The sequence below is a fragment of the Ovis canadensis genome, chromosome 1 (genome assembly GCF_042477335.2).
Source record: "Ovis canadensis isolate MfBH-ARS-UI-01 breed Bighorn chromosome 1, ARS-UI_OviCan_v2, whole genome shotgun sequence".
In the NCBI taxonomy this organism is placed as follows: domain Eukaryota; kingdom Metazoa; phylum Chordata; class Mammalia; order Artiodactyla; family Bovidae; genus Ovis; species Ovis canadensis.
The window spans coordinates 32,419,807-32,444,971 of record NC_091245.1 but is presented as its reverse complement, the minus strand read 5'-3'; the positions used below and the strand labels follow the sequence as shown (position 1 = coordinate 32,444,971).

Genomic DNA, 25,165 nt, shown 5'->3' with positions numbered 1-25,165 from the left:
GGTGAGCCACTACTGTTCTTATTCTCATGAAGATTCCGGAATGGACAGCCAGGCATATTACAGAAAGGTGCACAGATAACAGGTCATCAGGTGACAAAAGGGCAAGTGTTTTGAGCATGAAGACAGCAGACAAGAGGCTTAGGGTACAGATTTGTTCAGTTGCTCAGTCATGTCCAACTCTTTGTAACTCCATGGACTGTAGCACACCAGGCTTCCCTGTCCTTCACCATCTCCTGGAGTTTGCTCAAACTCATGTCCATTGAGTTGGTGATGCCATCCAGCCGTCTCATCCTCTGTCACCCGCTTCTCCTCCTGTCTTCAATCTTTGCTAGCATCAGGGTCTTTTCCAATGAGTCATCTCTTCACATCAAGTGGCCGAAGTACTGGAGCTCAGCTTCAACATCAGCCCTTTCACTGAATATTCAGGGTTGATTTGCTTTAGGGCTGACTGGTTTGATCTCCTTTCTGTCCAAGGGCCTCTCAAGAATCTTCTCCAGCACCATAATTCGAAAGCATCAGTTCTTCAGTGCTTGGTAACAGAAACCTGTCAGAAGTCCTAGCACCTTCCTCAGTGGTTCATCCCCAGGATCTTGGTAAAATCCTCAGAGCCACATGATAGGCCTCTGCAATGGGGCCCTGCCAGCCTCTCTCTCCTTCAGATCACACTAGAAGGTAGTTCTGTAAAGAATACACAGAATGGTAAGGCAGATAACCTCATATCTATACCCCTTGACCACTCAATCCCAGAACCCCTCAAAATTACTTCAAGTCAACTATTCTCCTTTGGTTTTTGCATGTGCTGCTCCCCTTTCTTGCCTTGCTAGCTCCTTATCTTTTTGCGAGTCAGCCCAAATGCCTCCTCTTCCAAGCAGCCTGCCCGGCAGGGTTAACTGCCCCTATTGGCAGTTCTTGGCATCTCTGAGTAGGCACCACACCTGACTGTGATTGTCTAGCCCCAGCTGTGTCTTTCAGACTATGTGCTTGGGAGGGCAAAGACTGCCTCCAGCCATGTGCCTTTCATGCCCTGTGCCACCATATAAGTCACCTCATAGCACGCCTTCAGCTGAGGCCTGATGTAAGAACCTGGGTTGTTCATCTCTTTGCCTGCTGTGCGTCCTGGCCCTCCCAGATCCCCCATCACCTAAGGTCCCCAGCACCTGGCAGCAGACACGTGCAGTCCTTCCGGTGGCCTTCTGAGCCAGCATCTACCAAAGGGGCATGTGGAGGCCTGTTACCAAGAAAATAGTGGAGCCAAGGAATGTTCCAGACCCATCTGACCCTGGCATGCAGAGCCTCATGCTGTGAGATTGGGAGCATTTCCAGTTATCTTCAGAAACTACCAGGGCAGGCAGTGAAACAAAGCGGCACCCAGCCCTTATCACTGCCACCACCAGCATCGCCATTCACGTTTTTATAAGACAGAACTCCTGTTCATCTGTGGATCTTGGATGGTGGGCAGGGAGCAGGGGTTAGAGGTGGATGAAGGTGGGACCTATCTTCAGCTTGCAAACAGTTTTGCCATGTTGTCACCAGACCAGAGAGCATCCGGCTTTTAGAAGCCCAGTCTGCAGTCTGACCAGTGCCCTCAGGGCCTCCTCTCCACAAAACAGCCCAGTGAAATGGCAACTCACCCCAATATTCTTGCCTGGGAAATCCCATGGATGGAGGCAGGGGATTCTAACCTTGGCAACCTGCAGGGACTGTAACCCTGGCAGGCTACAGTCCATGGGGTTGCAAAGAGTTGGACATGACTTTGCAACTAAACAGCAGGAGCAGAATAGTCAAATAGAAAGCCACTGACAATTTCAACCACCCAAGTGTTTTAAAGGGCTTCCCTGATGGCTCAGACAGTTGCCTGCAATGCGGGAGACCCGGGTTCGATTTCTGGGTCGGGAAGATCCCCTGGAAAAGAAAATGGCAATGTACTCCAGCACTCTTGCCTGGAAAATCCCATGGACGGAGGAGCCTGATAGGCTACAGTCCATGGGGTCGCAAAGATTTGGATCCAACTGAGCGACTTCACATTTCTGGTTGCTCAGAGAGTAAAGCATCTGCCTGCCATGCAGGAGACCCGGGTTGGATCCTGGTTCGGGAAGATCCCCTAGAGAATGAAATGGCAACCCACTCCAGTACTCTTGCCTGGAGAATCCCATGGACGGAGGAGCTGGGTAGGCTACAGTTGACGGGTTCGCAAAGAGTCAGACATGACTGAGCAACTTTATTTTCACTTTTTATAAGTTTTTTAACCTGGCCTTCAAAAGCCTGCATTCCCTGCTCTCAAGTCTCTCTTAGCACACTCCACTCTCTGCTAGCCTTATGGATTAACCATCCCAAACTGATTGTAGTTCCCTATCTATAATATGATGTTTGATGCCATCAGGTCTCTTTGGTATCCCTTTGAATGGAACATTGTTCTTTTGTTTTTTTAACTTTTTATTTTATATTGGAGTATAGCTGGTTTACAATGCTGTGTTAGTTTCAGGTGTATGACAAAATGATTCAGTTATATATGTGTATGTGTATATATATATATATATATATATTTGTGTGTATATATATATATGTATATACACATACACATATCCATTCTTCCTTCAGATTATTTTCCCATATAGATTATTAGAGTATTGAGTAGAGTTCCCTGTGCTATACAGTAGGTCCTTGTTGATTATCGACTTTATATATAGTAATGTACTTTATATATACCAATGTGTATCTGTCAACCCCTAACTCCAATGACAGGTAGCATTTAGATTTATATGTGGAATCTAAAAAACTGATACAAATGAACTTATTTATAAAACAGAAATAGACTCACAGACTTCAGAAACAAATTTATGATTGTAAAAGGGGAAGGCTGTCGGGGGGAGGGATACATTAGGAGTCTGGATGGAACATCTTAATCCCTACCACCCCCAGGAGCACTCATTTTTTACCTAGTCAACTCCTACTAATCTAGTCCATTCTGGCCTCCGTTCCCACCTTGTTCATACCTTTATTATTGCATGAACACAGTATTCTCTTATTCACTCAAAAAACTGTGACTGGGCACCCACTAAGTGTCAGTCACTGTGTTGGGGATGCAGAGATGACCAGAGCCTGACGCGAGGACTGCTTCCCTAGTCTTCACAGACCAATGGAAGATACAGATGGTAACCAGGTGATCATGCCCATGAAGGGATAACTACAGACTGTGCTAGGTATTAGGAAGAAAGAGAGTGGGTTTCTTTGGAACCATTAAACAAAGGCACCGAGCGCCCCATCTTCCCAGAGATAGGAGATTCCCCCAGGGCCAGGATTCTGCCCTGTATTCCCAGCACAGTGCCTGCCGCAGAGTCAAGGGCAATGCTCCATTACTGGAGCTGAGTTGCAGAAATAAGTCAAAGCTGGCCCAGCAGGCCGTGGGATTTGGTGCAGGAAGTGCAGAGTGGCCAAGCCAAGCCTCCTGATAGCCGCCCTCCTGAGAGCCTGCTGCTCTCTCTGAGTCTGGTAGAGACAGAGGCCGGAAGGAGGAGATGTGAGGAGAGTAGAGAGCTAGGTAGAACCTTCGGATTGCTGCCCTGCAAGAGGCACTCTGATGTGATAGAATGGGCGTGGAGTTTGCTGCCATCCCACCTACCTTCAGCACCAGCTCTGAATTTCGCCATTGACTGAACATTGACTGTACAACTGGCTTACCAGTGAGCGGTCCCCAGCCTTTTTGGCACCAGGGTCCAGTTTCGTGTTAAGACAATTTTTCCATGGACCAGGGGTGGGGGGATGGTTTTGGTATGATTCAAGCACATTACATTTATTGTGCATTTTATTTCTTACATTATTATGTCAGCTCCACCCAGATCATCAGGTGTTAGATCCCGGAGGTTGGGGACCCCTGGGCCCCTGTGAGCCTCAGTTTTCTCATCTCTAATCAGAAAATAATAGGGCCAAGGGTTGGAAGGTATTACTTCATGTCAGTTTTGCCCCTGAGACCCTGAGGTGAGTTGGAGGACACAGTTGCGGGATGGTGTTTGGTGCTTTTCAACGAAAGGGGCAATTTTGTGCTAATTTCTTTTCCTGACAGTTCATTTTCCAAGGCAGCAGCCTAACAAATCATGGGGCCAATTAGTGTAAAAGAAACAATTGATCCTGGTTCTCAGCTCAGCCCACCCCCTCAGTGGTTTGGTGGTGTTTATTCAGGGAAGCGCTGCACAGCACTAAATGGGAACTAATTGGATAGACACCATTATAAATTGCATGGCCTTGCACCACACTCAGCGTCTGAGTCAAGTCGCCAGGTCTGGCGGAAATAGGAAGACTAAAGGCTTTGCTGTCCTGCATTGACAAGCGGAGCAAAGCTGGTAGGGGCCCATCTTGCCCCTCATTTTACAGATGGGAAAACTGAATCTCACTGGGGGAGCAGAGATGGGGCTAGAAACCAAAGATTTTATTGTTTCACTGTGGTATTCTTTTGGTAAACTCATCAAACAAAGGGATCTGGAGATAGAATTAGGGCGATTGTTGTGTTTCTTTCCTGGAGCTGCCATAACAAAGTATGACAATCCAGGGGTTTAAACAGAAGTTTGCTGTCTCATAGTTGTGGAGGCTAAAAGTCCGAGATAAGTGTAGGCAAGGCTGAGTCCTTCTGCCCACTGTGAGGGAGGGTCTGTGCCAGTCTCCTGGTTTCTGGTGGGTGGTTGGCAGTCCTGGGTATTCCTGTGCTTTTGGGCACTTATGGATCTGTGCCTTCATGTTTGAAAGGCAATCGTCCATGTGTCCGTGTCTACATTTCTTTTTTTTGTTGTTTTTATTGTTATAAGGGCCTTAGTCATATTGGTTTAGAGGCATACCCTATTCTAGCACATGGCACAGTGGTAAAGAATCTACCTGCCAAGCAGGAGACGCAAGAGATGAGAGTTCAGTCCTGGGTTGGGAAGATCCCCTGGAGAAGGAAGTGACAACCCACTCCAGAATTCTTGCTTGGGAAATCCCATGAACAGAGGAGGCTGGTGGGCTGCAGTCCATAGGGTTGCAAAGAGTCAGACATGATTTAGTAACTAAACCACCAACATGCCACTGTTTAGTTAACCCTTTAATAACATGGGTTTGAACTGCACAGGTCCACTTATATGCAGATGCATACGCATATGCAACAGATACATATTCCAGTACACACAGTGTATGGTTGGATGCAGAGCTGCGTATACAGCGGGCTGACTGTGAAGTTATACGTGGACTTTCTACCACACAGGGTGGGGAAGGGTGGGGCATAGTGTCCCGAATCCCCCTGTTGTTTAAGAATCTACTGTGTTTCCAGATAAGGTCATAAAGTCCTGAAGTTTAGGACTTCAACTTAAAGAGTTCGGATAGGCTACATTGAACATGTGATGATGACAGACAATTTACAGAATAAAATCTTTGAACTACCATTTATTAAGTGTGCCAGGCAGGGTACCAGGATCTTGCTTAGTTTCCCCCCAAACAAATGGACTTACAGGTGAAGGTACTAAAGTTTAGAGAAGCTAAGTAATTTGCCCAAGGTGGCATAAGTAGTACAGAATAGATTTGAATTTCAAGTGCTGGCGTGTGTCTATCCAAAGTCATGTGTTTCTTCAACATGCAAGTATCTAACTAAAATGGATCTTAGAAGCCATATTCACCACCACCACCACCACCTGCTATTCACCTCAGTCTGTGAATATAAATGAAAACACCAGCCTTCTCACTCCTAATCCAGCGTTCTTTCCACTGGCTGCATTTGAGTCGCATCACTTTCTCGTAAGTTTCTGTCTGGCGTTCAGGACTTCTTTGTGACCAAGGCAGAGGTTAATTTCAGGCTGGTTACAACTCAAAAAGTAATTTTCCATTAAATATAATGACCTCGTTTCTGCAGTGACTTGTGGCAAAACATGCTGTTTCATTTCTGTTCATTCACACTCATTTGCCTACTTGCTACAATAATTTTACACCATAAGCTGAAATGTTGAAATCATTGGTTACATTACTAAACACCTACAATGGTTATTAGGATCCTTCATGCAGAAAGAGACAGAAATAAAAACACGAATTTTAGGAGAACGAGAGTAGAGGCAGTTAAAATACATTGGATACTGTATTCAAGTGCACAGAGGCTACCAGCCATATCTGGCATCAATCCAGGGTCTACCTTATCAGCAGTGTGACCTGAAGTGAGTTCCTCAGCCTCTCTGTGTCTCACTTACCTCATCAGTAAAAGGAGGGGAAATAACATGTAAAGCTGTTGGTTGAGTGAAATAAATGAGGATTACATACGTAGAGTGCCTGGCGTGATGCCCAACACATAGTAGTCACTCTCTGGATGACTGCTGTGAGGGAGGGTCTGTGCCATTATATATTTAAAATATATAATGAACGTTAAATCTGAATCTGTATGAATATTTGGAGAATCTTCCAAGTTCGGGATATTTTCCCATCCAGAGTTTTGAAAGTATAAATTGTTCTCATATTTATTCATCCTGTACTTTTACAAATATTGTTGCAAATAGAACCACAACTGGCTGATGTTTATTTATGCTGGCCTTGGGAAAGCACAAAGGAACAAAGGAAACTGGCAGCTCTGTACTGAGCTCTTCTGAATGCACTAAACGACCTCTTGTGTTTTGGACCAATGGCTGCCTGAGGTGGACTTGATAAAGGCCTTTTGTCTGCAGCCTACTTTCAGTTAAGTCATTGAAGTGTTCAGTGCCTTGATTTCTCCTGTTCTCAGAGAGAGGAAAAGGGAATGGGACATAGAGAAAGGAGCACGTTGAGATTTTCAAACACACAGAAAATTTCACCTTTTGCCATATTTGCTTTACCTGATTCTCCTTCTCTCTAGATAGGTTAAGAGATCAATAGATAAACGGATATCTAACTAATAAGCAGCTGCCTTAGGTGTGCTCATTGCTCCTGGGGTCTCATGTTTCTGGTCCCTTTCTGCAGACAGTGCTAAGAATATAGATTTTAAATGATGAGCTCATATTGATATTTCCAATTCAAATGACAATTATTGGCTTATTTCTTAAAGTCTATATATAGATCTAATTTTTCTTTCATTGGGAAGCTTGCTTTCTAATAACAATGTATTTGTATATATATTTATCCTAAATTATAACCAAAGCACTTTCAAAATTGGAATTCCAACATGAATTACTGCTAGCAATAAACCAGGCATAGATTTGAGTGACAATGAAATTTGCTAAAATTTCGTGTTAGCCTGATATTCCCTGGGCGAGTCACTTCTTGCTAAGCCTGCTTCCTTTGGTCTAAGATAGGGATAATGATGATCACTGATTCAGAAATCTTTTCATTGCGAGTAATATGAAACTCACCTCAGTCTTAAGAAATGAAAGGAACTCACTGATTATGTAACTGGAAACTGCGGGGTTAAATTTCCCAGGATAGTAGGATCCAGCCTGTTAGATGGCATCATACAGTGTGATGCTCTCTCTCTCTCAGCTCTTCTCTCCTTCCTGATGACCTGATTTCCCAGCAGATTTTCTCACCATCCTCTGGTTACTCCAAGACTATTATGCAGGGAGCTCTTAAGGAAGGCCTAACCTGTGGGAACCATGCTTGGTGACTGAACACTGTGTCACATAGCCATTCGATCTTAAACTCAGTTGTCTGGGGAAAGATCCGAAGTATGAAAACCTTACTGTCTACCAGACACCCTGCTAGACACATTAAGTGATCTTCTCCATATTCCTTTGGGGAAGGGATCATTCCCATTGTACAGATGAAGCAACTGAGGCTCAGTGAGGTAAGGTGACTTTCCCACGGCCACATAGATGAGATCCAAATCCTTTCATCACACGACATGCTTTTTTTGAAATGGGGAAGGACAACATGATATGCAGAGTACTCTGAGAGTGAAGCAAAAGAGGAGCACCCTGACTTACGCATGCACACTTCCTGTCAGCTTTTGAGAGCACAGACTGCATCTTCTTCATCTCCATATTTCCAGGGCCCAGTGTATCCTAGTACCAATGGGCTTTTAGGCATGAATGTGAACTGAACGTGAGAGGATAGCTAGTCCACCTTTCCACCAACTGTGGCTATGTGATAGCACATCCTAGGTCATGTGATGTTGGATTTTGATTGAACCCCAGTGATAGGAAACTAGTACTTCATACAGAAGCTGGTTTCCTGTGGAAGGTGGTTTTTATTTCTCCTGAGCAGAAATCTGCTTCCTTGTCACTGTGGTGATTGCTAATTGATTCAGCACACCTGGCTCCACTTTGCCTGTTAGACAAATTTAAGCCAAAATCATAGGTTGGGAATGCTTTCAGCTAGTTAACTAGTTCATCTCCCTATTTTTAGGTAAGAACTTTACTCACATGGTTGCAGAGCTCTGTTTTCATAACATATGTTCAGAGAGTTACTGAGAAGAAGCTGTCTTTTATAACTGTTGTCTTGTTATAAAGTTTCAGAAGAAGTGTCAAGAGCAGAAAAGGACATGAGTATTTATTGAATTCGACCTCCTTATTTTAACAGCTGAGAAAATAAAGTGTTAGAGAAACAGAAGTAGAGCCAGTAGGGTTGTGTGTGGGGGGGTGGGGTTCAGGGACAGACTTGGACTCAGGATGTTGCTGACAGTTTCATCCATTCACATTATTCATTGAAAAATAGGTACTGACAAAGTCATAGCGACAGAAAGTAGAGCATGGCTTCCAGGTTGGCTGTAAGAAGGAGAGGGAGAAGTTAGTGCTTCATGATACGGATGGTCACTTTGGGAAGTGGATGGTGGTGATGGTTGCAGAGCAGTGTGAATGTACTTAATGTCAGAGAACCGTGCACTTAATAATGGTTAAAATGTAAATTAAAGTTGTGTATCTTTTTCTATGATAAAAATATGTAAGTACTAAATCCTTACTATCAGGTCGTTTACCTGATTTGGGGATGAAGAATGAGAAAAATACAGTTGCTACCACTCTGGAGTGGAAATATAGATGTCTTTATATTGTTGTTGTTTAGTTGCTTAGTCTTGTTTGACTCTTGTTGCAACCGCATGGACTGTAGCCCACCAGGCTCCTCTGTCCATGGGATTTCCTAGTCAGGAAAACTGGAGTGGGTTGCCATTACCTACTCCACGGGATCTTCCCAACCCAAAGATCAAACCCGAACCCCCTGCGTTACAGGTGGATTCCTTACCACTGAGCCACCAGGGAGGCCTTATATCCATATATACATCATGGCAAACTAAAGAATGGTACCACGTGGTAAAGTCCAGGAAGCTTAGTATTTTTATGTAACTTGTATAAATTAGAATACTTTTTTGCAAAAAAATTAGTGGAAGTGAACAAACGTCCAGTTTTTAAAATCACTAGTAAATTCACCATTCAAAGGAAAAACTCCTATTAAGATTTTGTTGAATGTACTTCCAGACTTTTTATACACGTACATATATGGAGAATCATACTTTTTTTCAGAAACAGGATTATATTGAGCATACTATTTGGTGATATGCTGTTTTTCATTCATTAGGATGTTTTAAATATATTTCCACAGCAAAAAGTACATACATTCCCAAGAGGGTTTTTGGCTAGCTGCATATTGTTTCATCTTATAGCAAAATGCAGTTACTTCAGCGAGTCAGATAATGCTCAACACTTCAGACATTTCTAATTTTTCAGTGTTCTAAACACTGCAGGGAGTATCTCATATCTAAGTCTTTTACCACATCTTACATTATTTATAGATGCTCGGATCCCTGCAAGAAGAATCATAAGGTCAAAATTTATGCATATCTTTAATGCTTTGAGATAGCCAGTCTGCCCTTCAGAAAAGTTGCACCAAATCACACTCCCACAAGTAACAAAAATAACCATAATGGCCAACATTTACAAAGCCCTTGCAGTACGTGCCTTGCACTGCTCCAAGCCCTTTACGTATACCAGACTAACTCATCAGTCTTTCTAACAGGACCATGAGAGAGGCACTCTTTGTCCCATTGTATCAATACATATATTAATGAAATCCGGTAGCCCAAGAAAGTATCTGTTTTCCCACACTTTTGTTAACACTGAGTATTACGTTTTTGGTTTGTTTTTTTTTTCATTCTGGTGGAGAAAAGTGGCATCTCACTTGTATCTGGTATATTTTATATGAATCAGTTTAATATTTTCAACAACTTATTGGGTTCTGTATCATTCTTTGTATAATATAAAAAAGAGAAGGCTCAGAAAGTTAGACATTCCCAAAGCTATGCAGCCGATGATACAGCTTGGATTTGAATTATGTTCTCTCTGGCTCCAGTGTTAACATTCTTTCCTCTGTTAGCATGCTACCTCTTTAGCTAGAGTCTGGGATCTTTGGAAATCTGGTCTTGTCCTTGAGTGAAACATTCTAGAAGATTGCAGGATGGGAACTTAGAGAAAAATTTACTCTGACCTGCTCCATTGAGCTTCAGATGATGGGGTGCCTGGGGGCTGGTACAGAGGTTGCCTCCCAGCCTTGCTGGCACTGCCATGTAGCAAATGCATCCAAAAATATGTTGAAAAAGAGAAAGGCCTTTATAATGAGCCTGGGCCTCTCTTTGTCTAGTGAGATTTTAACTACTGTAATTGCCTGTAGTGTGAAGTAGTGTATTTTTCATGTATCTATTTTTATTCTGTATCTATCTGCATATCTATTTTTTTGTTTTGCTTTTTTGTTAACTCACTTGAATCCTGGTGGGTATTTTTCCTGTGAATAGTATAGCCTCGGGAAACCACACCCTCTCATACACACATATACCCCCACACAATAATAATATGAAGGCTAAATAGGCTAGAATTTATTCTTTAAAAAAAGCTAATGGTAAAGTCTGAGCAGATGACTTTCTAATCCATACTGTATTTAATTGGCTGTATTGAACCATACTACAAATTAAGTCTTCTCCGTAATTTATTCTGTCAGACAATAACCCTGCAAACAATTTGATACTTCATTTAAACATTGGTAAATGGCTCATGGAAATGCTAAGAAAAAAATGGTAATCAGAGAAGGAACCCTCTGTTTACAGAATAAATCCTATGTGAAATATCGTGAATTAACCTGATGTAGTCAGTCACTGAGCATTTATTGAGTGACTACCTTGTGCACTGTATGTCTTTGGATAGCTTGGTTCCCCCTTTCTCTCTCTCTCTTTTTAAAAATTATTTCTTTATTTATTTTGGCTGTGCTGGGCCGTCATTGCTTTTTTGCACACGCTTTCTCTAATTGCAGCCAGCGGGGACCACTCTATTGCGGGGTGCAGGCTTTTCATTGCAGTGGCTTCTCATGTTGCACAATGCAGGCTCGAGGCACACGAGCTTCCGTAGATGCAGCTCATGGGCCCTAAAGTGCTGACTCAGTAGTTCCGGGGCACAGGCATGTGGAATCTTCCCAGATCAGGAATCGAACCCATTTCCCATGCATTGGCAAGCAGATTCTTATCCACTGAGCTACCAGGGAAGTCCCTTTGTTCCTTCTTTAATTCACAAAACCTTACCTGTGAAGTTGCTCAGTCGTGTCCGACTCTTTGTGACCCCATGGACTGTAGCCTACCAGCTTCCACCATCCATGGGATTTTCCAGACAAGAATACTGGAGTGGGTTGCCATTTCCTTCTCCAGGAGATCTTCCTAACCCAGGGATTGAACCCGGGTCTCTCACGTTGTAGGCAGACACTTTACCATCTGAGCCACCAGGGAAACCATAGTTAGCACTTATTCAAAAGAAACAGTATTAGGACCTAGGATAAGGCTGAGGAGAACCTGACATTATCTTTTTTTTTTTGAAGAGTTAACATCCCAAAGTAGAGAGAAAACATGTGCACAGATGTTCTCCAGATGTTTTGTTTTCAGGACCTAGAGGCATCTGCCTGCTTCATTCTTTCTGCCTAGAATGCCCTTTTTCTGGTTTTCTGAGGATTCCCCCTTTATCCTTGGAGACTGAGTCCAAGGTCAGCTCCTTTGTCAAGTCTTCCCTGATGCTCCTGCCCATTTCTCCTCTGCTCCTTTCCTTCTCCGGGGGATCTTCCTGACCCAGGGATAGAACCCAGGTCTCCCGCCTTGCAGGCAAATGCTTTAACCTCTGAGCCACCAGGGAAGCCCTCTGCTCCTTTACAATACTTTTAATATCAAGTTTGTCTTATTATATTGTGATTGTTAGTTTCTTCGCCTGCCTGTTCTTTGAGACTGCAAGGGTCTTGAGGAAGGGACCATGTTTTAATCACTTGGGCAGATGTAGCACTTAGAATGAGACCTAGAATGTATTAGGCACTCAATAATACAGTTATACAGTGTGAATAACTATATGCATGGACAAATGTGTAACAAAACTAAGAAGGTTGGAGCATCCCAGATAGAAGAAAAAAAGTACAACCCAATGAATTCTAAAGTTGGGAATTATTATTACAGGGAATAGGGGAGTTGAGGAAGGTCCCTAGATGAGCATGATGTTGGAGCTAGGCCTTGAAGCATAGGTATAATATAGTTAGGTAGAGTTGATGAAACATGGTTAGGGTAAGAAGAGGCAGTCAGCAGAGAAAAAAACATACATAATGGCACAGAGATGGGAAAGTCCAGAGCCCAAAGGGGATGATGACCCCTTCAGATTATTTTTATTCCTAGGAGGAAAGTCAGACTAGGTTGGCAAGGCTGATCTCTGAATTGGCCTTGGAATTCTGTAGCAACAATTTCATCCACAATGAGAGGGTTCAGAATAGGAGTAAATGAAGCGGTAGCAGAAAAATTGGGAAGACTCTTTTTAAAACCAAATTATCTGCTTTGATTTTTTGGCAGTGGTTTAATACCTAGATTGGGCTTCCCTGGTGGCTCAGATGGTAAAGAATCTGCCTGCAATGCAGGAGACTCTTGTTTGATACCTGGGTTGGGAAGATCCCCTGGAGAAAGAAAATGGCTACCCACTCTAGTATTCTTGCCTGGAGAATCCCGTGGACAGAAGAGCCTGGTGGGCTACAGTCCATGGGGTTGCAAAGAGTTGGACATGACTGAGTCACTAATACCTAGATTATGTTTTTCCAAGACAAAAACTCTTTTCCGAAGGAAGGATGGAGGAAGGGCGACCAGCACCTGCCTTTCTTCCACTCTCTCCCTCTCCCTCTGGCCCAGTATTCTCTGCATCCCCAGAACAACACATGATGCCTTGAAACTCCCCACAGAAACACTCATGGGATGAAATGGTCTTTTGTTTTTTCTGTTACCAAGGACTTCACCTCCCCTTTCTGGCCTTGGCTGCTCAGCAGATACTGCAGGTGGCAAGCCCCTGAAAGTGCCCCTCCGGACCGGGTGGTCAAGACCACTTGTTCTTTGAGATCCTAATAGCTGGCCTTGACCCCAGACCTTTTGACTGGTGACCCTTTCTGACCTTAGCAATCTGCTGGGATCCAGAACACCCTCAGTTTGACCTCCTTCCTTAGTTTCCCTTCCTCATCCTAGCTTATCAGGGATCATGGTTTTGTTGTTGATCTATGGAGCCAAGAGTCTAAGGGAAGGAGACCTTGATTCTAAATGACCTTGTTTCCTTTATTCAATGCTTTTCCATTATGAGTAGGGAGAGTGGGGCCTGGATTAAGTATTGGTCTGGCCAGAACACCTTCTGGCCTTCAGTCCTTTCATGAATGAACTCACAGTTAAACTATATGATGTTTCCTCTGGCTCCACCTGCCTTTGATTTGTGCTGATAAAACCTGCTTGAAGACATGGAGCAATTTGGAGGCTCAGTGAGCAAGTATTTGCAATGTCCTCTGAGTTGCCAAGATGAATGTGATAATGTGGGATTAGAAGGATTGTAATATGTTTGTATTTCCAAGGATTTTTATGATGTTTGCATGGTTAAGGTTGGAGAAAGTGGAGACATAATCCCTATCTGACTCTTCGTTTCCAAATGATTGAGCCAATTTCAGAGCAATCCTTTTTAACACATCATAAAATTAACTATAGGAAAAGATAATGTTACAATATTTTAAAGCCCTTCATGCACACACACAGCTACACTTTGTGAGGAAATATTAGGTATAATCAGGCATTAAAAATGTTTTGACTTTAAAACACTTAATGAGGATTCACAGATAAATTAAAACATCCCCATCTGCTGTCTGCATAGTAGGTGATATTTTACCATTGCACAATCATCTCCGAATCTAATTCCACCAGGAAGACTTCTAATCGCGGTTTAATTTTAGGGCAATATTCCACTTGGCAATCAATAAAGTGCTGTCGTCAAACTTTGATTTAATAGGCTACGTGGATAACATTCACTGTATTATGCAGAGAAAGAAATACTTGTAGGAAAGAAAGAGAAGGAGGATGCCTTTGTCTCTCACTTTTCTCTGCTTTATCCCATTCAAGCTCACAAAAGCCTCTAAATCAATACCTCCTTGTTTCATGAATATAAATCTCATCAATTTTACATCATTAACACCATGGAAAAGCTACTGCTCTCTGAGCAGTTTTTCTCTGCTAGATAAATATGCCCTCTTAATAAAGCAGGAACAAATGGATCCTGGTTGTTTTACTAATAAACACTTGCTTCTTCCCCAACTTTGTGTCAAAATCAACTAAAATTATAAAGTTGTCTTATGGCCACTTAAGGGTAGGGTGACCAAGCAGTGATACCACCCTCCATGCATTATGTCTAGTTGACAGTGGGCAACCTAGACAGGCATGAAACCCACAGGGAGCATCTTAAGAGTAAGAAAGAGGTGAGCGAATGGCTGGCCCCTGGAAGGTAAAGGTGCAACAGCAAATTCTACTGCAGAAATGATTGCTAAGGTCAAAAGCCTGAAAAGATGGCAACAGGCCGGGAATAGACATTTTTGAAGGTCAGGGCCAGCAATCCAGAACTGAGTAATGGTCATCGTAAGAGGCAGGCACCACTGTCCTGAGAGGCCGGCTGTGTGATGTGAGATCTAGATGATTAAAGGATCTGGGAAGATGGAAGGAGACCTGGGAGAAAATCTACTTCAGTGGTTCTCAGTATTTTCATAACCAAATTCTCCTCGTGTTAAATTTCTCCTTCCCTTTACAGATTCAGTAACATAGGAGGCTTTGTTCAGTAAAATTCATTTATACTCATTTACTTTCTGATTTGGATTATTTGAATCCATCACTGATTGCCAAAGAGAATCTGCTCCAAGGTGAGCTAAGGGGTACAACAGTAACCAGATATAATTCTCAGCATTTTTATTTGTGTGCACAATAAAAGAAGTCATCTTATTAGGAATAATTATGAATTTATGTTTAGCTTTTTGAAATGTTGAAAATTGTCTGGGACCTCTTTTCATTATTTTTAATGATCCCTGTAGATCCAGGACTTTGGGTTAGAAGCCACTGGTCTGGTTCAGAGTTCTCCTTTAATAGAGGAATAAACAGAGACCCAGAGAGATACAGTGAGTGCCTTGTGTTCACGTATAGTGGCTTAAATTCAAGCTTCTTAGCACCCAGTATAATGAAAAGGTCCTTTGTAAGGACTTGAAACACATCATATAATGCCTAGATACGTATATAAACCTTTACAGAGTACTGTTTAATGAGGATTATTTTAGGTACATTTAATCTAGAAAAATGACCATAAAGATCACCATCGCTTAACAGGATGGTGGATATTGGTTGTTGAAGTTTAGTTAACAAGGGCAGTAAGGTCAGTTTCAAATGATGTTTGAATTACTGATCAGCAGTCTCAGTTGAGTTCAACAACTGTGGGTCAGGCACAGCACTAGGTACTAGGATGACAAAGATGAAGACAGAGTCAGGTGTGGAAGGCCAGGATTTAGGAAAATGTATCAGAGAAGGAAGATCCATGAAAGCAGGCGCCCAGGGAGCTGTGTGTGAGGAATCCTTTGGGAGTTCCAGTATCGCTAGACTGAAGTTCTGGGAAACACAGAAGAGGGAGGAATCTCCTCTGCAGGGAAAGAAAGGGCAAGCCTTGTTCAGGGGATTTCACAAGGCGCTGTGATTTCAAATGGGCTTTTCAAGAGGAATAGAATTCAGGCAGGTGGGTGTCTTGCAGACAGAGGACCAACACATGAAAAACCTCAGAGGTACGGGTCTAACCCAGTTGGTGACCTGGGACAAAACAAAGAAGGGTGTTTGATCCTCAGGTCAGTCTTATCACTGCCACCTGTTGGAAGATTGTCATAACCGTGCACATCTGTGGTTCTCTGAATGCAAAGGGCGCCCCTGGTCTTTGTACAGTGTACCCCGTTCAGCAGGACAAGCAGAGGCCCTGGTTATGTGAGTGTACTAAATATCAATGCAGAGCTCAGACTGGGCTGTGTCCTAAGGAAAGATGTGGAAGGAGCCTCTACCACTGAGTGAGGCTGACTGGGCCCGGCAAGCGGAAGAAAGAGCCACCATCACAGCTGCTCACTCAGCATCTGAACAGTCCTGTGTATCTCTCTGGTCACAGCATCAAGACCATGGGAAGGAAGCCTCCATTTCTCAAGGGCAGGCACAGCTCTTTTTTTCCTTCCATCTGGACCAAACAGCTTTTCCAAAGCCCTCTGGGCTTGTTCACACGTAGCAGAAACACATCTCTTATTGATCAACAGCTCGGAGGGAAAGTCCCCTGAAATAGACTCTTCTTTTTGTCTCTCACAGGCCCTTCAGCATCATCATGCTGTTCACGAAATTTCCTACATCGCAAAGGATATCACAGATCACCGGGCCTTCGGATACGTTTGCGGGAAGGAAGGGAATCACAGATTTGTGGCCATAAAAACAGCCCAAGCGGTGAGTAGCCCCCTTCCAAGGAGGATGCTTTTCCTCGTACCTTTTCTAAGATAGCACAGTCACACCATTAGTCTTCGGGGGCCGATTGTGACATGTGACTCAGCGATGCTGACACTCAGCTTCCCATCTAGAAAAGATAAACAGCCTCGGAGCAAAGAAACAGGCTCACGCCCATCCAGTTGTGTTGTTGTTGCTTTTTCTAATGGGTATTTCGTAATGACTAATTATTTCCTTTCTGATTAAGCTGGATGGAGGCACACTATACAAATAAGTTTCCTTGTGTTGCTAGCCTCATTTAAAAAGAAAATAAGAGAAAACAAATAGCTGTTTTGCATAAGGCCTACCCTAATTTTATTGTATTCGAAATTACTAATAAATAAAAGCAGTGCCTTTTATGCTTATGATTATTATGAATTTGCAAATATAATTAGTTGAAGAAATGAACTTTAGCCTAGATGCAATTTGCTAAACCAATATAACAAGGTAGAATTAATTAAAGATGGAATGCTTTCAGTTTAATAGAAAAAGGAAGGGCTGCGGGTTGTAGCCAGCAAAAACAAAAATTGGTCGCTGCAGCTCAGTAAGTAACCATCCCCTTATTCATGTGCTTTACCACCTTTTACTCCAGGCTGAACCTGTTATTCTGGACTTGAGAGATCTCTTTCAACTTATTTATGAATTGAAGCAAAGAGAAGAATTGGAAAAAAAGGCACAAAAGGATAAGCAGTGCGAACAAGCTGTGTATCAGGTATACCTGTGAATTTATCTTGGTACCAGAGACAGCAGGGGCTTAAAATAAACAGATATGAAAACTGACAGTCAAGGCTTCTCCTCCTGCTGCCAAGTAGAAATAAACAAAGATGAAAGGTTCCTGTGTAAATTACAGGCACCGAATGCATGCCATTAGAAATGATCCCTATTCTCTGAGATTCTAGACATATGAGAGAAAGTGAAGTCTTAAAACTGGGGAAGATTTCAGGGGAGGAGATCTAAGGAAAGTCAATTGCATTTGCTTCTTGTTAACAGTGGGGGTGGAGCGGCTACAAGGGTTTTCTTTTTTTTCCCCTGCCAGTTTTCTGCCTTAATAACCCACCAGCCTCTCCTACCCAGAGCTGGTTTCTTCACTGTCCTGTAATTTCTGAGTACAGTCTCACATCTCTCGCTTTATATCCTCTGCTTTTCATCCTCCCTTCCCTCACTCTGCTGTAGACAATTCTGGAAGAGGACGTTGAAGATCCTGTATATCAGGTAATTTTGGAAACTAGTCGGGGTTGAGGGTCAGGAAAGGCCTGGGCCTGTGGTATAGGCATTTTGTCTCCACTGGCTGCAGAGCCTGGAGAAGGACCAAGATTATTTCTGAAGATGAGGCCTGCCAAGCCCTCCAGGAGCAAATTTCCATAAAAACTAACAGAAGTTTGGCCAGCATCAGTAGCATGGGATTTAGAAATAGGCTTCTCCCTTCTTGCCCCTGCTTCAGCCTTCTCAGCAATCTGTGTAAGTTTGATCCCAGAGCTGAATGTTTGCAAGAGTCCCTTGAATATTCTGAGTTCATTAGAGAGACTGAATAATGAGGTGGCTTCAGTGAGTTAAGAACCAGAGATGGGGACTGACATTTTGGCAACATTTGAACATACATCCAAAGGATGGTTTGTGAGCTGGGGAAAGAACTGGGAGAAGAAGTCTCTCTGGCCCCTGATTGTCCAGGCTGCCCCCCTGACTCCCTGGCTCATGCCAGAGGGGCTTTTGTGAGTGGGGGAACAGGAGATCCCACAGATGTGCCTGCCCGTATCTTTCTCTGCACTTCCTTCAAGGTTGCAGCCTAAGTGTGGGTAGACATGGCTTCTCTTGGGTTCAAGTATATGCTCTGTTTTAACAGATGCAGATGAGAGAGGAGGCCTCTCCCACTCTGTGCTTATTCCCAAGGAGAGAAAGCAGCCAAACATTTGACTTATGGGACATAAAAGACAATCTGAAACGTACATTTCTAATTGGGACACACGTGGGTTCTATCTATGTGTGTCCACATGCATTCTGTAGTTTCACAGAACGCATAGTTTCACACGAAAGCTGCCACTGCTATGATGAAAAGAAAATAATACGGATAAGAAATTAATAGAATCTGAATAATTTGAAAGAGAAGAAGTATCTAACATGGATGTAAATAAAAGTCAAAGGTGCATTTGATGTCAGGCTTTGCTTTAGAATACAAGGGGTGTGGATTCGTCTATAGTATGAGCTCAGCCCCTGGCTCATGGGCTCGGAGAGTGAAGAACATAGTCCTTTTTGAAATGGCCCAGTCTTTTAGAGTCTGAAACGTGTATATGGAAAATTTGACTTCAGTATTTAAAACTGAGACTGTAAAGTAAGGTGATATGTATGAGATGAAGGCGTTGGCGGCTTCTAAGCACATCAGAATTGGCTTAGGACCGTGGGCCTTAGGGAGCAAAGGGGAGAGACCGCTGTAACCCAGAGTTGGCAAAGATGGAGTCCCAGGAGACATCATCCCCGCACAGGGAGACACTGCTGAGATCAGCGCCACTGAAGGAAGGGGTTATATCTCCAGAAAGGTCTGCAGCGCCTACGCAGTCCTGACTGAAAGGCTGACCATCGGACCATGGCAATTTTCCTTAGAAGAGGCAGGAATGTGCCAGGCCACGTAGAATGTCAGGAATGTCTCTTCAGGGTGTTTTCTCTTGTGCCTGTGTCTTTAATGCTTGCTACAATTTGTATCCTGAATTCCAAATGCTTTTTTTTTCCCCTCTTTCATTTTCTCCTTGACTTTTCCTCTCTGGCTGCTGCTGTCATAGTACATTGTGTTTGAGGCTGGACACGAGCCAATCCGTGATCCCGAAACGGAAGAAAGCATTTATCAGGTATAAATCACTTTCCTCTCCTTCCTTAGCACCGCCACCAGTGAACGCACAGAAGGGGCTGAGCCACCAGGGGCTCTCTTCTCACTCCCAGTCTCCACCTTGCTCTGTTGGTCTCGTTCTGTGCTTGTTAAAATACCTCTGTGTGAACTGGCTCCTAGTTCCCTGCCGTTTGCCAGTAGTTTTCATGCTTGATCATTGACATGTTTAATGGCCAACTGGGTAGAATATTTTAATTTTTAAAGATCTTAACTATTTTCAGTTGACACAGAAATCAAACATTCCATTTTACTAAATTAATCCTTTTGAGGGTTGTTGTTCAGAATATGAGGATCCTTCATTTCTCAAAAGAACGTGCTGTTGAATTTCTTTAAAAAGTCAACTGCACCACTGAAAATGAAGGCCAAATTCAAAAATGCTGTTTGGAGACAACACTGGGAATGTTAACTGAATGAAAGAAAGTTGAGCTAAAGGTTTTACTCCTTCTGAAGGGAAGGTAAATTAATATTCTTAAAAATGTCTGCTTATGTGAAGAAGCCGAAACACACATTTTTTTAAATTTATTTTACCAAAGTATAATTGATTTACAATGTTGTGTTAATTTCTGCTATACAACATGATGGTTCATTTATACATGTATATGCCTTCTTGCTCATACTTTTCTATTATGGTTTATCACAGGATGTGGAACATAGCTCCTTGTGCATTACACAGTAGGACCTTGCTGTTTATCCATTCTGTAGATAACAGTTTGCATCTGTTAATCCCAAACTCCCAATCCTTACCCCCACCCCCCTCCCTTGGCAACCACAAGTCTGCTGCACACTTTTAAACTCGTTAATTCTCCTAAATATGCTGTAAAGTAGGTATTTTAATGCCACTTTTTCAAGGGGAGACTGAGGTTCTGAGAGGTTGAGTAGCTTCCTCAAGGCTGTACAGCTGTTAGGAGCTGGGACCAAACCCACGCTGCTTCCCCTGTGCTTTTCCACCAAAGAATCCGTGTAATTACAGCACAGCCACACATCAAACAAATGTGCGACCTCCAATTTTTCATTAATTAGAATTTTAGCCCTAATTTGAAATATAAACATTATGGAAGCAGGAAAAATTTTAATGTATTTAAATAAGTAATTTTAATTTTCTTAATTTACTCAGTTGTGTGGTCTGTTATTCTGCCTTGGGCATGCATTACTTGTGTAATAAAAGTAAAACATATTTTCAGTTTTCATCAAATGCACAGAATTCTAAATGACTAAAGTGTGTAAGTTCTACCAGCACCTCGGTGTAACCAGCCCTAGAGGGTAATGATCTATTTCTATCCACAGGTTCCATCTGGGTTCACGTGCGAGCTTGCTTTTTGAGAATTTGTCTAAAATCATTACTTACAAAATTTCTGTATTTGAACAGAAAAGTTGTATATCTGTCCTCAGTGTCAAATTTTAAAGTCCAACATTGCAGTGTCTCAGTATTGATACTGAACCAAACTTGAGTCCACAGACAAATCTACTGACACTGGATTATGGTGAAGGAAAGAGCAGAGTTTATTGCAGGGCACCAAGCAGGGAGCCTGGGGCTGCTAGTACTCAAAACACCCAAACTCCCCTCAGGAAAGCATTTTAAAGGTCAGGTGAGGGAAGGCAGTTGCAGGGTATGCGATCAGCTTGTGCACAACTCTCTGGTTAATCATTTGGTAACAGGATGGTGTCACAGTATCGTTCCTTAGGCATCAGTAGGTCTGTGCGCTACATGCTCATGGGCATCAAGTAGTTAATTTCTTCAATTTGTTGGCAGTTTTAGCATCTGCAGAACAGCTCAGGAAATGTGTATCAGATCCTATTATCTAGGTACTTCCAGAAGATACGAGGCAGGAGCCTGTTCTGGGAAGGCCCCTTAGGGTCCTGCTCAGTTACAATGTGACGCCAGTCATCTGAGGAAGAGAGAGAACCTTTTAAAATAAAATTAGGTTTTCCAATATAAGAGGTTCTTGAATTTAGACTTACTGTAGCTGGCAGGGCTTCTTTTGTGCCCTGTCGGGGTCTCTGGGGGGCAGTCTAGTGTACTAGGAAGAACTGGCTTTGGGAAGCAGGGAACTGGGATTTAATTCTGACTCTGTCACCACTACCTTTGGCTAAGGGGTAGCAAGCAAGGCACTTGCCCTCTCTGAGACTCAGTTTCCCCAGCGATAAAGTAGGAGAATAAGTTCTCCCTAAATCACATGTAGGCATGAGAATGGAACAAGATCACAAGGAGACTGTAAAGAAGAGGTTTCACCCCAGGTCACACGCTGCATCCGCAGCCATTAAGCCACCGTGTCAGACCCTTTCCTTCTTTGGGCCTCAGTTTACTTATCTATAAAATGAGCAAATAAGATGGAAGTTTCTCCTGGGCATGGCCCTTTTCTGTTCTTTGCAACTAGTGCCTCAGCACAGGACTGTTAGAGAAGCATGCTACCTTGCTTTACAGAGCAACAAGACTTAGAAGTGCTGTGCATGCGTGTGTGTGTGTGTGTGTGTGTGTGTGTGTATGTATGTATGTATGTATGTATAGTTTTGGTAACATTTCTCAAACAAGGTCTCTGTGAATGGAGGCTTACATACTGTATCTTCTATGTCTCATAGCTACCCCAAGTGGCTCGAGTCATAATTCCCACTTTACAGATGAGGAAAGAGAGTGTCACAGACATAACATATGTTACCCAGGCTTACAGAGCTAGCAAGAGGTAGAACCTCCCACTCGCTGACTTCTGTACATAAATAAATAAATCCAAGGGCTCTTTTCAGTTCAGAATATCCTTGATGATAAGTTTTACGAATAGATTCTATATAGGTTTCAAGTCAGTATCTATAAGTCACCCTTATGTTAACAGTTCTGACATCCAGGATCTTCCCCTCTGTCCATAATTAATAGGAAGTACCATTTAAGGGAATGACTGTTTTATTGCTCTCTGTTGGAAGGGTCTCCGGTCATCTTTCTCTCTTGTCTTGCCAGTCCACTGGACCTCATTTTGCTTTACAAGAAATAAGCTCTTGGGCCTGAAGACAGCCTGTGCTTTTAAGGAGCTGCTACTGGGACCCTCAACATTTTTTAGGGCCTACAAGTGTCCCATATTTATTCTTCCTGGGTAGACTTCAATGTTTCTTATACTTCGGCTTGGTCAAGGTAGTCTCAGATTTTATTTTATTTTATTTATCCTCTGTTTTCTGGAATGAGGGCCTAAGGTTTTAGCTGTTTCGCGGCCTCAGGAGAAGTACCTAACTTTTGTATCTCAATTTCCTGGGCTACAGAACATAGAGACTATAGCCTCTGCTTCTAGAAGTGGTATGAATATGTAAAGCAAACAGGACAACAGTTGGTACATAGTAGGTTTTGTGGAAATGTTAGTTCCTTTCACTTCCTAATGCCATCAATATCAGTTGCTGCTTGAGACGTCTTACGATGATGTATTAAGTGAAGTAGAACATGACTTGTTCACCTTATCTTGTCAGAGAGCCCAGTGGAAAGCTGCAGCCTCACTTGACTTTGCTATTTATAACTCCAACACAAGGGAGGGAGAGACTCTTGAGTAAATGTCACCTCTCTTTGAGGATCAGTAGTCTCATTTTCCAAACTGGATTAATAATAATAATAATTGTCTTTCTATTTGCATGCCTCAGAAAAAATTATTAGTTGTCTTTTTTAAAACAACTCAGAACCCCACAGTACAAAGCGTTTTTACCCATCACTTAATTCTGACCCTTCCAACAACCCAGTGAGATGAGAACAGTTGTAATAACTGCCCTTTTAAATGTGAGGAATTTAAGTCCTTCGTACTTAAGTGATGGGCCCAAGGCCAGAGCCTCTGATTTTAAAACCTAGTGTTCCAAAAAAAAAAAAAAAAAAAAAAAAACCTAGTATTCCTTCAGACTTTAGCAAGCTTCCAGCATCCCTCACAGCTTGCCAAGGGCACATTCTCCAAGTTTGTTCATTCGAAAATCATTTTTAATTACCCAAGATTTGTTACACATTGTTATTTTAAAACGACATGTCTCTAATCCTGTGTCACCCAGCCATCAACCTGCCCCTCCACACTATTAATATATCGCTGCACTGAAGGTGTCTTCTGTATGGATGGTCCTTAATGTATAGTTTTTAGAGTAATTTCATTTATTCGTTCAATAAATAGTTATGTATGGAGCACCAGCCTGTGCTGGGTGCATCAGGATGTAATAGTGACACACAGCCTGGTCCCCCACCTTCAAGGTGTTTGTAGGTAACCCCTTGCATACTCATGACAACCAGATAAGGAAACAGGTTCAGAGAAGAGTGACTTCTCCAGGGTCATAGAGCCTGTGGCAGAGCCAGGATTAGGAACCAGACCTTCCACCTCCTTTTGGTCCAGGACGGTTATCACTCTATACAACATCATATTACTGAGATGGTCCACAGATGGGACATACCAGTTAAGGGAAGATGAGCGCCAAGACCAAGGCACTGTCTGGTCTTCATCCTTTTAGTGTTTCTGCTAGGCTTTCTGTCTTTAGCACATATGTGGTAAATGTGTGATGCTTAGAAGTTTCTTGTTTAACCAGTTAATTTCAGGTGGGGAAACAAAGGTAATAAAATATCTACTGAGCCCTCAGCAGGCTTATAAATCATTCAGGATTCAGAGTGACCGGGAAGCTGCAGTGTGGTTTGACTGTGTATTTATCTTACAAATAAAGCTCCCTTTATGCCCTCCTTCAGTAGCCTGATGACTTTTCCATCTCCCCCAGTGAGACAAGGAGCGCTGATAAGTCAGGGGCCACATTCGTCTTGTTCACCACATCGTCCTAGGAAGAGCACAGAGCGCAGACACTTAGTAGGTTCTTGGTAACTTTTATTTCTTAGTGAAAGGATGCACCAGATATTATGAGTACAGAGGAGTGCTCCACCAGTACTCTAGTGGCGCTCCCAACATGATGTTTTAGCTGAAATAATTCTTAAAAGACAAACAGGCAGGCTGACATCTCACCCATGGGACAGCCAAGCCGAAAAGCTTTTTCAATTATACACAGTTTGGGTTTCTCCATCCTACTGCTGCTCCTCCGTTTGCAGGCATAATTGAGAGTCAGCTGCGGTTCAACTTACTAAGTGCCCATAGTGAGCAGTGAATTGCAGGGAAGAGAAAAACACTGTTCATTTTGCTCAGGCAAGGGTGAGCTGCTAGTGAAAATTAAAGTGAGGGCTTGTAATTTATTGGCCCTTGTTAACAAGGACTCTGTAGGCATTCTTAGAGGGTTCCTTCTGGAGGGAGCTTACTTATCCGGAGCAAAGAAATTACATTCTTCATGGGCTGCCTGCAAACTAGTTTGCAGGAGTGACTCTGAAAGTGCATCTTCTGCACAGCCATGCTCACTCAGAGTCCTGGTGTTTTGCCAGGATGTGCACAAGCTTCCAGGAGTATAGAATGGATGTCAGAGGACAAGAAGCACCCAAATCTCCTGTGGGAATGGTGGGAACAGGGGGGAGCTGCAGCTGTCTGTATAATGCAGTAGTTCAAGGCAGACCGTGCAGGCTGATGCTCCTGGCCTCCCACTCACAGAGATTAAATGAGGATGTATGTGAA

General features: G+C 42.9%; 1 protein-coding gene across 9 annotated transcripts in view; it reads left to right on the top strand.

Moving 5' to 3' along the window:
* Positions 1-25,165, top strand: part of DAB1 (DAB adaptor protein 1) — a 467,365-nt gene that overhangs the window by 372,773 nt on the left and 69,427 nt on the right. For 5 of the 9 annotated variants that reach the window (XM_069592743.1, XM_069592741.1, XM_069592747.1 and 2 more), the window contains exons 5-6: positions 16,580-16,711; positions 17,340-17,459. In XM_069592743.1, coding sequence (XP_069448844.1) covers positions 16,580-16,711; positions 17,340-17,459 — 252 coding nt within the window. Of the gene's footprint in view, positions 1-16,579; positions 16,712-17,339; positions 17,460-17,920; positions 17,960-19,518; positions 19,585-25,165 lie in introns of all 9 variants that reach the window. The other 4 variants (XM_070289453.1, XM_069592737.1, XM_069592726.1 and 1 more) reach the window with 1 other exon arrangement.